This window comes from Gopherus evgoodei, chromosome 11 (assembly GCF_007399415.2).
Source record: "Gopherus evgoodei ecotype Sinaloan lineage chromosome 11, rGopEvg1_v1.p, whole genome shotgun sequence".
Lineage (NCBI taxonomy): Eukaryota > Metazoa > Chordata > Testudines > Testudinidae > Gopherus > Gopherus evgoodei.
Window position 1 is genome coordinate 61,300,388 of NC_044332.1, and position 15,948 is coordinate 61,316,335.

The 15,948-nt window shown below is 41.9% G+C and overlaps 1 protein-coding gene across 2 annotated transcripts in view; it reads right to left on the bottom strand.

The window, feature by feature from the left end:
* The window catches only part of THSD7B (thrombospondin type 1 domain containing 7B), a 529,845-nt gene that overhangs the window by 149,857 nt on the left and 364,040 nt on the right, over positions 1-15,948 (bottom strand). For both annotated transcript variants that reach the window (XM_030580720.1, XM_030580719.1), the window contains exon 13: positions 8,718-8,912. In XM_030580720.1, coding sequence (XP_030436580.1) covers positions 8,718-8,912 — 195 coding nt within the window. The remainder of the gene's footprint in view (positions 1-8,717; positions 8,913-15,948) is intronic.

Below are 15,948 nucleotides of genomic sequence, written 5' to 3' on the forward strand. Positions count from 1 at the left end.
GACAAGTCTGTTTTTCAAGTATAAGCTCTGGTGGGAGGTCACGTTGGCAACAGTGTCACCTGGCAAGGGTCTGTGATCACCTGAGGAAGCTAAGCAGGATATCACCTGACAAAAGGTGGATGAAAGTTATAAGAGAGCAGAAGCTGATCTACTGGGAGGGGAGGGGCATTTTTTTTCACCTCAAGATGAGAGAAAAGCAACCCTACTTGTAGTAGTCTAATGAGGCAGATGACCTGCCTGCCATCCTGAGCACAGAGGTCCCTCAAGCACTCCCAACAGAAAGATGAGGTAGGGAGTAGCATTGCATTTAGAATGTTTAGTATTTTCTAAATGAACTGTGTTTCCTTGTGCCTTTTCTGTTAAGTGAAAGAGCAATAACATGTTAGACTTTGTGCAATATGGTTTTGTGTTACATGTTTCACAACTACCACATGCTTGCTGAGAACCCAGAAAGTTCACACCTTCACTGGGATTCTGGGAGAGGGAGTCACGACTGGACCTGAGGGCCTAGGCAAGTGGACTGAGGAGCTTCAATTCCATAAAGGGATAACAGACAAAGTTAGTGCCCAAGAAATGTGCCAGAGAAGCCAAGGGAGGCAAAGCCTGCTGAGACATAGGGAAGCTTAAAACACTAGGAAATCCCTCACAGCAATCTGGTGGACAGCTGGCAGAGGCGTGCTGACCAGATCTGTGATGCTTCACTAAGGCAGCCTAAATGAATTTGCCTTGCTGTAGTAGCTGTAGCAAAGCCAATTTATTGCAATAAAGATACCTGTCACATGTGTCAGTGGGAGCAAAGCAACTGATTTAAGCAACCGTAGGAGAACATCCGTTTTACATCAGTTTAGGTCTTAGATGAACCTACTCCTGACTTACACTGGAGTAAAAGTGAGAGGAGATTTAGGCCCATGGTATAATATAGCGTAAGAAATAGCAGTCAATATTAAAAAAATACATATCTAAACATACCACAAAAGGGCCATTCACTTAATTCCTTATGATAATAGCTTAGCTATATGTTTAGGCATAGTAATCAGAGATGGATGGAGAATTTTTATTTCTCCAGAAGTAAAGGCATCACTAGGGAAGGCATTATACTATAAATCTTTTGCCAGAAACAACTGAAATTTCTATAATAATGACATTTATGCAAAAGGGTACCTTTATTCTTTAATGAGCTGAGCTCATGAATAAAACACTTTGATTCCATCACATTTGTATAAGGAATTATGTTATTGAAAACCTGAATCACTCCACACAATAACAAAATAATCTTGTAGTTGAATACAAGTTATTCCAGAAGAAAAGCAAAGTGATAGCCACCATAGTTATACTACTATTCAATTCCTAAACATTATTATGCTGGATATGTTTACTAAAGCTGTCATGTTTAATTTTTCACTCTGCTGTAAAAGCCTTTGATGTATCACCTCTACTAATGGAATAACATGAAGTAACCAAACTATGGTCCTTTTAAATGCAAAATAGAAAATATGAAATGCTTCAAGTGCAAAGCAGTAGCTTTACCCCATCCCTCCCAATTCAGTTCAATTTGGCTTAACAAAATATAGCAGAAGAAAAGACTGTTATTAAAACAAATGTACCTGAATTATTAATATTCTGCAATTCTTCTCAGTTTGTTCTGTGTTCAAATAACACATAATATTTTTCCAGTAGTTACTGCAGAATGGCTTGAACAAGGATGTTTTACTAATATTTGGAAATGACCAACTAAAACCAATATAAACCCTTTGCAAATTCCATAAGCCCAGCATTACTTATATTATTAAAGCAATATGACTCCCACAACTTTAGATGTCCAACCAGATTTAAGCCCAACAGTTGCAGGCAAGTAACCTTGATTTCTTCTTCAAATGCTGGTTCCTATGTGTATTCCACACATCCACATGGGTGACTGACAAGCAGTATTCAGATCGGTGTGTGTGTGTGTGTGTGTGCGTGTGCGCGCGCGCGCGCACTTAAAGATGCTTAAAAAACTGCAGTTGCTACCATTACATCCACAATGGAGGCCTGAACTAGCATGTAACGTTGTGTGAGTGCATGAATGGAACTCCAGGCCACTCTGCATATACCCAATATTAGTACCCTCCTGTACAGATGCTGTAGAAGCAACTTGTGGTCTTATGGAATGTGCCCTCATTCCATCCAGGGGAGGGATATGTGCTAATTGGTATCATGTGATGATGCAACCAGAAATCCATTTGGAGATTCTATGACAAGATATTGCTTGACTTTGCAACCTTTATGCTATAGCAAGAAATAGTCCTGGTGATTTTCTAATTGGGCTGGTCTTTTGTACGTAGAATTCCAGGCCACTTCTAATGTCAGTAAATGAAATCTATTTTCTTCAGCAGAAGCATGGAGTTTCAGGAAGAGAATAGATACATGGATTGGTTGTTTGACATGGAATTCAGAAATAACTTTAGGGAGGAATCTGGGATGAAACCACCAGGAAATCGGCTCCTTGTAAAAAATGGTATACGGTGGATTGGCCATGAATGTTCCCATCTCACTGACCCTTCTGGCCAAAGTAATAGCAACTAAACATGCAACTTTCATGGGAAGGATGGGACACAGAACATGTTATCAGAGGTTCAAATGGTGGTCTGCTGATTACTGGTGAAAAGGTCCTGACTAGGTCTTTCATGAATTTAATTGTTGTTGGGTGAATGAAAATGGAGGGAGGGAGGTATTGCTGCAAGATGGACACACAATGAGCTAATGGAAAGACCAGAGTTCTTCAAGGAGATAATCTAAAATGACTGGGATATCTGCAAAGTCTGAGGAACAGCGATTATGCCATGCCCAGAAACATCTCCATTTAGCTAGATAACAGGTCCTACTTGAATCTTTCATATTTTGATTAAGAATGGCTTGGATGGCTAACAAACATGAGCATTCTAGATCTGATGCCCATCCAAACACCAGGCCATGAAGTGAAAAAGGTCTGGACTGAGGTGTCTGATTTGGCCATCTTCCTGAATTAGAAGATCTGGGAAGAGACAGATCCTGATAAGACAAGTTGACATTCTCAGAAGTTGAAGGAACCACAACTGTCTGGGCCAGGTGAGTGCTATAAGAATGACTCTAGACCAGCTGTGGTGGAGCTTTCTCAAGACCTTGAGTAGCAGGGGAACGGGCAGAAGGCATATATGAGTTAGTCTGTGCATGACAGCAAGACAGTGTCACCCTGGGAGCTGTGACCAATAGCTGCTCTGGAGTAGTTCAGGGGAAGTTTACTGTTCATTTGGAATGTGAAGAGATCCCACTGAGGTGTTCTCCACTGAGTGAATATTCCATTCAGGACACAGCTGTGTATTTCCCACTGGTGGTCTGCTGAGAATTGCCTGCTTAGGTTGTCTACTGAAGAATTCTGAACACCTGGCTTGGGTAATGATGTGGTTTCCAATGCACCAATTCCAAAACTTACCTGCTTCCTGGTAGCAGGAAAGAGATCTTGCCCCAACCTGCTTGTTTATATAAAATACTGTGGTGATGTTGTCTGCCATTACTTGGATATGGAGCGACTGTATGAATGGGAGGAAAGCCCTGCAGGTCAGGTGGACAGCAGATTAATGTGCAGCCTGACCTCTCATGAGGTCCAAGTGCCCTGTACTGCATGGTTGTTCAGGTGAAAGCCTCAAATCAGAAGGGTTGTACTTGTTACAGTGTGTCCTAATAGAGAAAGGAATACTCTGACCATAGTTTTTGGTCTGTGAGTAACCTGTGTTATCAGATTGCTCATTGTCTGAAATATTTCTTTGGGGAGGAAATCTCTTCATGAAAGTAACTCCAGCATCATTCCAATAAAGTTTGCCATCTGCATGCAGCTCAAAAACACACTGTTCTTTGTTCAAGCCGAGCTGTCCTGCTAGGAGCCAATCATCCAAATATGGGAAAACTGTGTAATCGTGGTGTCTCGTTTAGGCTGCCCCCACAGAGAAAACCTTCATCAATATTGTGGGTGCTGTTGCTAGTCCAAAGAGAAGGACTCTGAACTGGTAGTGTTCCTGACCTACTAGAAACCAAACAAACTTTCTGTGGGATAGATGAATATCTCCATGAAAATTGGCACCCTTCATATCGAGAGCTGAAAACCAAATTCCCTCCTGTAGAAAGGGATTATGGATGCTAATGTAACCATCCTGAATTTTGACTTTTAAATAAAGATGTTTGGTTGTCAAAGATAATGGTTCTCCACTCCTGTTTTTTGAGGACTAAGAAATATAGGGAATAGAACCCTCTCCCTTGATACTGAGGTGTCACTTATTCTATTGTCCCTCATTGGAGAAGAGAATCTGTCTCGTGGCAAAGAATGTCCTCCTAAGAATGTTCCAGGAAGAGGAACCAGGAAGGAGCTTTGTGGGGAGGAAAGGAGAGAAATTAGATGGAGTAATCATGGTGGATAATTTCTAGAACCCACTGTTCCTTCATGATAGAGTCCCAATTGTGCACCAAAAGTGACAGATGGTCCCCAAAGATGGGGGGGATAGGGAGATAGAAGTGGTTGGCTTAAATAATGTTGGGCAGCTCTCAACGGAGGCATCAAAAGTAGTCCTGAATGGGTGGGTGGGAGGAATGGGTAGAAGCTGTGATAGCAGAGGATTCTGAAAATCAAGGTCTCTGAACCTTCTGCTACTTGCATGGATATATGACAGGATGTTAGTGGTAGAATGCTTGTGGAGGCAGTAGTCTTGTCTGCTGGTGTTTTTTCTTCAGGGCCAGGATGTAAATTCTCAGAAAGTGGAGGTTCAATCCAAAGTTTTTCTAAAAGTGTAGACTTACATCAGTTTTCTCATTAAACAAATTTGATTAATTGAATAGTAAGTTCTCTATGGTGTTCTGCACTTCCTTGTGGAACACTGAAAAGTGAAGCCTCATCACAATATCCAGTGGACCCTCTAAATGCTGTGTCCACTGCAACCACTATAGCTGTCAGGATATTTTTGCCTCTAGTCTGCCTTCCTTGATGAAGGATTGAAATTTGGCTCTGTCCTCAAGATGTTTGCCCTTAATCTGCCAGTCTAGTGCAGTTAAAATTATGTTTTGTTAACAAAGTCTGATAGTCTGTGATACAGAACTGCAGGCTCATAGAGGAAAAAAACCTTTCTTCCCAGAAGGTCCAACTTCTTGGAGCCCCTGACAGCGGGGATAGTCTTAGGATGTTGTGACCTTGCTCCCCCCTTGACTGCTTGCTCCACTAGCAAGTTGGGCACTGGATGGGTGAAAAGGAACTCAGTTCCTTTGGTTGGGATAAAATAGCATCTCTCAGCTCTTTTAGAAGTGGGGGAGCATAGGCTGAGTTATGGCAGATCACTCTGCCTGGCTCCAAGATGCCCTCTTTTACCAGGAGTGCCACCTGGCTTGGATCTGTAGCTTACAGAATGTCCTTGGATTTGTAGGTTACAGAATGTCAAGGAATCAATGATGGGACTTCTGGACCTTCTCCAGTGGGATCTGAAGATCATTTGCTATCCTCTGCAGCAGCTCTTGGTACTGCCTCTCATTATCTGGTGGAGATGGTGAGGACAGACTGATTGCTTCTTCTGGAGATGAAGATGAGATTTCCTCCTCATAATGACGGATCTGGTGGATGTGGAGTGGGAGAGGACTCATGGATTGATCCAAGACATCTGCCATATGGTTCCACAAGCCCCAGTATGGCAACTACAGGGGTCAACCAGATGAGGGGGACCCCATGGCATCAAGTACTACAGGTCCCTGGGAAATTCATATTTGGGAGGATGGCATTCGGCTTTCCTTGAGCGCTATCAGGACTCACCTCTGTTCGAGGAGATGAAGAACCAGCCTGAGCATCTGACTCATCGAAGTTGAAGAATTGCTCTCATTCCAGTGGTGGGGATGACGGTACCAGAAGATGAACACTTCTACCTGAGCACTGGAGCAGAGTGTTACTGAAGAAGTTTTGTCATCCAGTGCAGCAATGTCCCTCAGGAGAACTGGGCCCAAGAGGAGGGGGGACTGTAGCTAAGGGAAGAAGATATTGTCTGGCAAGAAATAAGTATCCATATGTCCCAGTGTTTGGGGCACTCCAGAAGTTCGGCTCCACAGTTCTGACTAATCCCAAAATGTTGTGGGTGACCAGTCCCCAAAGGACTCATCTTAGATGGCCCAGTGGATGTTAATCTTTAGGTTTAGGATCGAAAGCACCAATAAAATTGACTGATTCTTTTTCTTTTGCACTTTAACCTCCTGCCTGGGTGCGGGGGGTCTTAAGCAGTCCTGAGACTTTAGGATCTGCATACAAAGGATGGCCCAACCTTGACAGGGTTGGGGAAGGATCTCTTCTCTTAGGAACAGACTTGGATAGGAATCTGTCCTTGTAACCAGGACAGTGCTCCTTACTCTCATGTGAAGCCCTGGATCATGAGTCATTGGGCTTACACAGCTCTAGGTTCCGCTCCCAAGTTCATGCTCAGAGGGGTGCTGCTTGCTAGTTGGCATCGATATATGGGAGGCGGGGGTTCCATGAACCAGATCTGAGTAAGAACTCATAGCCTTCTCCATAACCTGTTTCCTCACCTGATGCTCATTACTTTTGCATGTTCATGGGGGATACAAGTGGCAAATGCTGCTCTTTTCAGAGATATGCATCCCACCCAAACAGTAGAGGTAGCATTGGTGGTCATCACTCACAGAGAAGAAGCAAGAGAAGCAATTCTTGAACCCTGGGAGCCTAGGCATAGTCCCAGACTTTAGGAACGGATTCCCCAGGAAGCAGAAAAACAAGCTATACAATAAAACTCTATGCTAATATAAAAACAATTGACAATATCTAGTTAAAGGCTATAAAAAAGAAGCTGGAGAAATCTGTGTATGCTGAGGACTCCGACTCAGACCATGCAGTGGTAAGAAGAAACTGAAGAGGCGTCAGCCCTTGGTCTGGAATGTGAGATCAACTGCACATGTGTGGGCCAATGGACACTGCCTGTTAAGAATCTCTGGACTCAGGGGGTACGGTGCATATGCATTCCCCTGTGTAGAATACACGTAGATATAAGCACTAGAAGAAGAAACCAATCTGCTAAAGACAAAGAAATGTGTATTTACCTGTCTGACCTGCTTAGCTAGGTAGAGGACAATTAAAGTATATTTACATGTAAGGTAAACAAAGCCATAAAACTAAACAAATGGGGGAGATGATCATTTAACAATCATGCTGGAGGACAGAATCTGCACACCAGAAAGCCTTCCTGGCTCTTGAGGCTGAGACAGTGGACTTTGAGTATCATAAGGGGAGCAAGAAGACCTTTTAGTTATCCATCACTGTGGTGACATATTTCAGAGTGGCAGCCATGTTCGTCTGTATCAGCAAAAAGAATGAGGAGTACTTGTGGCACCTTAGAGACTAACAAATTTATTTGGGCAGAAGCTTTTATGGGCTAAAACTCACTTCATCAGATGCATGGAGTGGAAAATACAGTAGATAGATAGATAGATAGATAGACATAGAACATGAAAAGATGGGGGTTGCCTTACCAACTCTAATGAGACAAATCAACTACAGTGGGCTATTATCAGCAGGAGGAAAAATCACTTTTGTAGTGGTAATCAGGATGGCCCATTTCAAACAGTTGACAAGCGGTGTGAGTAATAGAAGGGGAGGAATTAGCATGGGGAAATAGTTTTTATTTTGTGTAATGACCCATCCACTCTCAGTCGTTATTCAGGCCTAATTTGATCGTGTCCAGTTTGCAAATTAATTCCAGTTCTGCAGTTTCTTGTTGGTGAAATAAGGAATAGTGCTCTTTGAGCCTGTGAAAGTTGGATTCCCTAGCGCAGCGGGCTAGGGATGCTGCTAACTTGATGTAGGAAAGAAAATTGCTTAGGCAAAGATTGTAATTTACTAAACTTAAGTTTTAGTCACTAGAAAACATGTTTTGTTTTTTGTTATTTGTAATGACATCTGTCTCATTCTTGCTTAGTATCACTTATCTCTCTTTTCTCTGTTAGTAAACTGATTCTTGTTTTATTACAAAACCACCACAGTGCTGTATATTAAAATTAACTGTAAATTGTCAGATAATCTAAAAGGCTGATGTGTGCTCCATCTCTTTGGAGGCAGCACTGAGAATGTCCAGTGAAAGGGTCTGGACGCTGCTCGGAGATGTCTCTGGGGAACTCAGGAACAGGGGTTCCACCGTTTGTTATTTGCAGGGCACGGTTAGACTGACTGAGAATTTAAGAGTTTGTGGGCAAGGTAGACAGGCGGGTGTGTCAGGAACTGACACACAGCTTAGCAGCAGCAAAGCTTTCACTCTTGCTAAGGTAAAATGCTAAAATAGTGGGACTCTGAGTTCTAGTGTCCTGAGTATGTCACAATAAGTATCACTTTTGATCTATCTGCAGCCAGGGATGGCTCCAGTGTTTCTGCTGCAAGCAGCAAAAAAACTAACTCGATCAGCGGCACCTTCAGCCACAGCTCTGCTTGCTGCACTAGTGCCTGGAGCTGGCCCTGTCTGCAGCTCATTTTGAACTACTTTGGGTCAATTCCTGCACTGCCTTCACACCTACATGAGCCCTTTATATATAATAATGGACAAATCATTTGTTCAAAGATGAACAATATTCTGTCTGTAATCTGACAAAAGTTCAAAGTCAATTCAGCAACATCGGAAAAAGATTGTTCACAAGTCGTGTCCATAAAGCATAACATATAAAAAGATTGATTGTACCTGTGAGTGATCTTCTTCTACTTTTTGTTGATTCACAATCTGAAGAGCATGCTGTAAATTTAGACCAAGGGGTGAATGTGCAATCATCTTTGCAGGGAATTAGACACTCCTGTACCAGGGCGGGCATAGGTTCTGTCCACTTCATGCATTCAGTGACATCTGCAGCAAGGTCATTGTCTGAGAGGCACACAACAGCTAAAGAGAAAAAAAAACTTTTTTGTTAATGCCGATACATTTAATTTCTGCATTCTAATAAACCAGCTAGCTATATATGCAACATTTGCTTTTCTATACCAATAATATAAAGAAAATCTATAGTTATTATTCATTCTGCATTCAAAGGTGAGCGAGGTGCTTCACAGACATGGTAAAAGACTTATCCTTGCTTCAAAAAGCTTATGATGTAAATCAGATTCTGAAAGTTCAATATTCTCAAAGATTCCATTGTTTTACACTTTGTGGGCAATATCCAGGGGTGGCTCCAGGCACCAGCACAGCAAGCATGTGCCTGGGGCAGCAAGCCACGAGAGGGGTGGGGGGGGGAGGGAGGCGTGCCAGTTTCTGTGAAGGCGGCCATCAGGCTGCCTTCAGTGGCATGCCTGCGGGTGGTCTGCCGGCCCTGTGGTTTTGGCAGTAATTCGGCAGCGGGTACGTCGAAGGCGCGGACCAGTGGACCTCCCACAGGAATGTCGCCGAAAGGCGCTTGACTGCCGTGCTTGGGATGACAAAATACATAGACCCGCCCCGGCAACATCTTGACCAATTATATAACATAGAACTATCCAAAAAGTACTTATTGCTACAGCTGGACAACCCATAACAGAAATTTGATATAAGCCATGATATCCATTTTGCTTCAGAAATTAGAATATAACCCTTTGGTTGTACATGACAGCATGAAAAGGCAAAGATATAGATAAGTGCTTGTATGTACTCATAAAGAATGACTACTTATCTTACAATTTCACAGTTTCATAGAGTTTAAGGTCAGAAGGGACCATTAGATCATCTAGTGTGACTTCCTATACACAACAGTCTATTAAATTTCTCCTTAATACTCCTATATCAAGCTCAAAGACTTTACTTGCACTTAAGCATTTCAATCCTCAGGAGACAACCATGTGCTACAGGCATAGAACAGGAGCGACCAAGGTGTCACCAATGTCCAGAGCCCCTACAATGGCAGGGAATTGATTAGGTGAGATATGCCCAAATCACCCTATCTAGCGAACCACATCCCATGTTCCAGAGGAAAGTGAAAACCCCCGATCTGGGGGTGGGTGGAATCATCCTCAACCCCAAATCACTGTGACTCTGAGCATAAGAACAAAACGCACAATACTGGCACCTTAAGAGGATTTTCCGTACTACCTCTGAGCCCTGATCTACCCTGCCCAGTGTCCAGTCTACAGCTGTGGTCAATCTCTGATGCTTCAGAGGAAGGCAGGGGGCAAAAAATAGAATACCTATAGCCAATTATGCATTAGGGGGAAAATGTTCCTTCCTGACTGACATTTTAGGGTCCACCCAGACCAGGAAAGGGTTCTGTCACCACCTGCCCTGTAAGCAGGGGGCCATTGTACTGTGCAGCCATGGTTCAGATCCCTGACGCTAGTAGGTAGCACACAAGCATAAACTCACATGCTGGCTTCCACCAGCCCATTTACTCTTTGCAGGGTAGCACCAACAGCCCTTCCAGTCCTGAGCCTCCTCAAATATTTCCTCCCTGAGTTCTTAATTATAAGCCTCTTGGACACCATTCTGGTCAGTCACCACCACTCCCTGACCCAAGATGTGAAACCAGCCCCCTACGCAGCAGCTCACTTTGGCACACAAACTCCACACAGTTTGCACACCACAGACATGCTTGGAATGAAAATAAACAAGTTGATTTAATAGTAAAACCACAGATTCTAATATGAAATAGTAAAAGGGAAGCAAACATACACAAGTTTTGAAGAAAAGAAACAAAGGTGCAACCTCAGCCTTCATCCTTTCATATTAGAAAATAAATTTCTGATTAGAAAAGGAATAATAAGAGTTACCAACTGCCTTAAAAGAGTTTCCCAGCATACCATTTAGCTATAGAAGGAATCCTGCATTCATGGACAGCCTCCTGCCTCAAGACTGTCCCCCAGTTCTGAATGGTCTTCAGTTCAAACCTGTTCCATTTTAAAAGGGTCTGCAGTTTTGTTTTCCTTCAGTTACTGTAGTAATTCAAAGAAGGGAAAACTCCTTCCTCTCTTTGTTTCTTGTTCCCCTTTGCTTTGATAATTTCTCATTGTTCTTTCCTGGGCTGGACAATGGCAAGGTGCCTGAAACAAGTCTCCTCTGGTTGAGGAGGTAGCCCCTTCTTACCTGGTTGCTTCACTGCCCATTTGTGAAGCAAAGTTGAAGTTGCATGACAATAACAGTTTTATTTATATACATAGATACACCTTCATAACCATAAACACTGTGTGTGTGTGTCTCTTTCTCTCATAATGACTATTAAGTTCAGTGCATTACAAGCTTTCACAATAGCTCTTACAGTCAAATAACACAGTGTGCAAACAGCTGGTTTAACTGCTTATTGTGGGGGTCTAAACCTTCCGTTCTCCCCTTAGGGAGACTGTCACACCAACCCCTGCAGGCTGAAGTCCTGAAGCATGGGATTTATTACAATCAGGCTTAATTCAGAGCTCCAAGTGTTATGAGCATGTTGAGGGTGATGCATGGCCTGTTCTCCCCACGGCCATGAAGAAAGGGGATAAAGAGGGAGAATCAGATTCCAAGGCCAGAAGGAACCAGTATGACCATCTAGCCTGACCCGCGGCTTACACAGGCCGGTGAATTTCTCCCAGAAGCTGGATTAAAGCAGATCTTTTAACAAGAGATTTAACCTTGTTTTAAAGATGCCAAGCAATGGTGAATTCACCACCTGTCCTGGTAAGCTGTTCCAATATTTAATTACTCTCACAGCTAAGAAATTGCATCTTATGTCAAGGTTAACTCTAACTTCAACAGTTTGCAGTTCTTAAACCTGCCAAAAGACAAAGGGCTGTTGGCTTCAAATTGTCTGCTAATTCAGGAGACAGTCTGCTGTCCAATGGTATCATTTTTCAGCTCATTCTCTGGGGACCTTGTATAGAGAGTCAGAGAGTTGATGATTTCAGTATAATGCCACTTCTTCCCCTTCTGTTCCCCAGTGCACCATTAATGCTGATTTACTGTTGTAGATTCAAATTTAAAACATTACACTGCTATTGAAGAAATTTTACATTTTATTTTACTTCAATTTTAACCCAGTTCAGAGCTTTCCTGGACATTTGACTATAGTGTGATGCTTAGAGCAACAACAAAAGTGTATTGTATTTGTATTTAGTTTTGCATGCAATTTTCCATGCCTTAGATCCATCCTCCTTGGGTTGTGCTGCTAGTGAGAAGAGGTATTTTGGAGGTATTGTGAATGCATGGACAGATCTGAGAGATCTGCAAGCCATGGGAGCTGAATCCACCCCCTGTTCTGCAAGGAATGGCCAACCCCATTCCTCAGCCCCCATGGAACAATCAGGTGGCAGCTCTGTAAGGGGAACCTCACAGAAATTCCAGTCCCTTGTGTGGGTTTTTCATGTTTGGGAATGATCTGAGCCTCTTGTTCTTAAAGTCTGGCAATACTATAATGATAATGCTTAATCCAGAGCCTGGAAATGCCTCTTACATGAGTTCTGACTGCCAGAATCTGAAGATACAATTCTATTTAAAGACCTTTAGCTATGTGAGTACCAGTCAGCTCCAAATAGTTCTCTGCCATCTGGGGATATTGCTAGATTCAGTTGGCATATAAAAGTTCCAGTCCTTAGTGAATCACATGTAGGTCACATCCTCTAAGCCAGCACGAGAGAGAGAGAGATGTCTCCATGTAATGATGTTGTTTGGGAATGGGGGCCAAGGGTAGCTAAAGGCTAAGTTTGAACTCGGCCAAATAAAAGACAAAAAGCTCTGTAGCAGCCAAACTCCATAAACTCATGGAGGCTCTCCTGCCAGAACTGTGGATATCAGAGCCTGATGATCTGAGCCCTTAGCTATCAACTTAGAGTTACGGAGGATATTTCATACAAAACGAAAGGTAAAGTGAACTGTTCCTTGTGGAAATATTGTGCTTAATAGTTCAAAGCAGGCACACTGTTTAGAATCTTCAATCATAAACAATGGGCCAAATCCATTCATAATATAACTTCACTGACAGCAATCTAGTTGGATCGGGGTGAATGTGGTTCAATATACCTTGCCATTTCATTCTAAGGGTAGCAGTGTTAAGAGCTTATTGTACATAGACTGCGACCTTTTTCTGGAAAATGTTTTTTTTTTTTTAATAAGAAAACTTACAGCCATTTAAAAAAATGTTTTTCTCAACTGCTGTCTAGAAGATGAATTTAATATTATTCTGATTCTGAAATGCTAATAATTTCTGGAGAGCTGACATGAATGGCTGATATATCAACATATGGAAATAGCCAGTGACAGGAAGGACAGTTTTGTGGTTATGATGCAGCAGTCAGCCTTGGAAGAACTGGATAAAAATCCTATGTGATCTTGGGAGAGCCACAATCTCTAAATGTCACCATGAGGATGATGACGCTAACCTACTTCATGGTTGTTTTGGGAAGATACATGTATTAATGTCTGTGTGCTGCCCACACACTAAGTTACAGGGTCAGTATAAGAGGCCTGGACAGAGATTCAGCCTACTGATGACAAATAATCACAACAAACCATTAACAGCTTGCACTTTTATAGTGTCTTTCATTATAGGATCTAAAAGCTTCAATAAAAATTAATTCTCACAATACCCCCAAGATTATTAAACACAAACTACATACAAGTTAACCAAGGCCAGGACAGGTTGCAACTTGACTCAGGCAATCAATCAGGGGCAAAGCCCAGAAGACCCTTGCCTAGACACTAAATAATCTCTCTTTAAGGACCAGCTATGCTGTCAGTTACACCACAGTTTGGCCCCAGAAGCCTAGTTAAGACAAGTGCTCTGACTTCATGTAAAGCCACATACTATGCAGTAAAGCTGTAAAGCATAACATTATCTAATTTAGATTTTATTATGTCTTAGTTTTAAAGGTTTGCACTATTATTTTATGGAGATTCCAAATTAATCCATACTTTAGTAACTATGCATAATTATTTTAATCTATCACCTAATATAGCTTAGTGCACCAGAGAAAAGGAAAGGTAATTAATTCTTTTCTTATATCAACTGGTCATTGAAGATACATAGGAAATCTATACCAGAATGAAGTCACAGTATCTTTTTTTAAAAAAAATACAAATATTTCATGGGAGTATGAGGTGACTTGGCCAAAAATTAGAGAAGAAAGAATTTACTAAAATGTAACTAGATTTCTGAGGAAAATTCAGTATTTTAAAGAGCACGTTAAAAAATCGAGAGTTGTTAAAGTCTCTTTAGACTCAAGTGACAGTAAATCAGCATATTAATAACTACCTCCAAATTGCTGATCCTTGCCTATCACTTTCAATCTTTTTTACCCTTACCATCTCTCAACACTAGCAGTTGAAAATGATACTGAGAGATTCTCATTCTCAATTGTGAAAGCAAAGGGGCAGAGGTTGCTTTCCTCTATGATAAGGCATGGTAATTGTCCTCTGCTGGGAAGATTAAACAAGTAATAGACGTTGATGCCTAAGATTTGAACAGCTTCATTATCTTCATCAAGGGCACCAAAATTAACTTACATAAACTTGCCATATTGTCCCATCTTAAGTATAATTGAGGCAAAGTAAATATTTAAAACTTCTCTTTAGGTGTGTTATGACTGCTAGCATCTCCAGGAGATGAACAATATGCTATGCTACAGGAACTATGCTCTAGCATTTACAATTGCATAATTTAAAAACATGCAGCAATATTTATTATTATATGACAAAATGTCACAATTAATTATATTAACACTGACATGATTTTCAAATAGAGACAGATTTAAAATAAACATTCTATGTCCCAATGCTCTTGTTGTCTAACTCCCTGATCCTACAAATAAGTACATATATGCTTAATTTTAAGTACGCGATTAGTCCACTGAGATAAATGTGACCATTCACATGCTTAACTTTAAGCATGTATCGAAGTGTGCATGGAATCAGGGCCTATATTAGACATAGAACATGGAGCTCAGAGAACTTGGTAATCATGGTAAAGGGTGGGCAAAGGAAAATAAGATAGTAAAATAAATAATAATGCAAATCATTTCTACAGCATGCATATCTAATAAGTGATAATATTTTTAAGAGAGACAAATGGCACAGGAGAGGAGGAGTACATAGCACAAGAGAAATCTGGGTGAAAAAATGGGCTTTTAACAGAGACTTGGAGAAGGAGACAGGGACACTTGGACCACAAGAAAAGTGATGTTGTTCCATGCATAGGGAGCAGAACAGAAAAAACCTGGAGACAAGAGTGAGACAAGAAGTATGGAATGAACAAGGTGGCCCAGCCATAGGAGAGAGCTTAGAAATAGACCATGGAGGGGTGAGAGGCAAAAGAAAAGGAATCAAGTGTCAAGGCTGATGTTATTTGCAGAGTGGAGAAAACAACAGGAAATAAAGTCAGCATAGCTGCAGGAATCCAATTATAAGGTAATATATGGAAATATGCAACTCATTTTTGCACATTGCAAACATATTCATTCTTTAGTTAAGTTACTGATGTCCTCCAAGGTAAAAAAAAACCCACTTCCAAATGCAGATCAAAGCATGGTGAATAAAGCTAGATTTAGACATTTTAAACTGATACTCGGAACAATGGGTAGCAAGTAAAAGATTATGTCATCCCATTCTTCTCTTAGTCTAATAATTTAGGATGTGGACTCAGTGCTCTTTCTGTGCTTTAGGCACCTTTATGTCTACACATCATAGAAAGAGAACTGGTCAGGAAGGGTTCTATAGTGGAAAGACAAAGACTGTCTGGGAATCCGTAATGGGGGAAAAAAGTTGCAGAAGGGTAGAGAAGTGTCCCTCCAAGTCAGGGTTGCCCAGAGGATTCAGGAGTCCTGAGGTCTTCGGTGGCGGGGGGTCCCCACCACCAAATTGCCACTGAAGACCTAGCACTTCGGCGGCGGGTCCCAGGGTGGAAGGACCCCCTGCTGCGAGTCTTCGGGGCACTTCAGCAGTGGGTCCTGGAGCGAAAGGACCCCCCGCCCCCAAATTGCCACCGAAGACC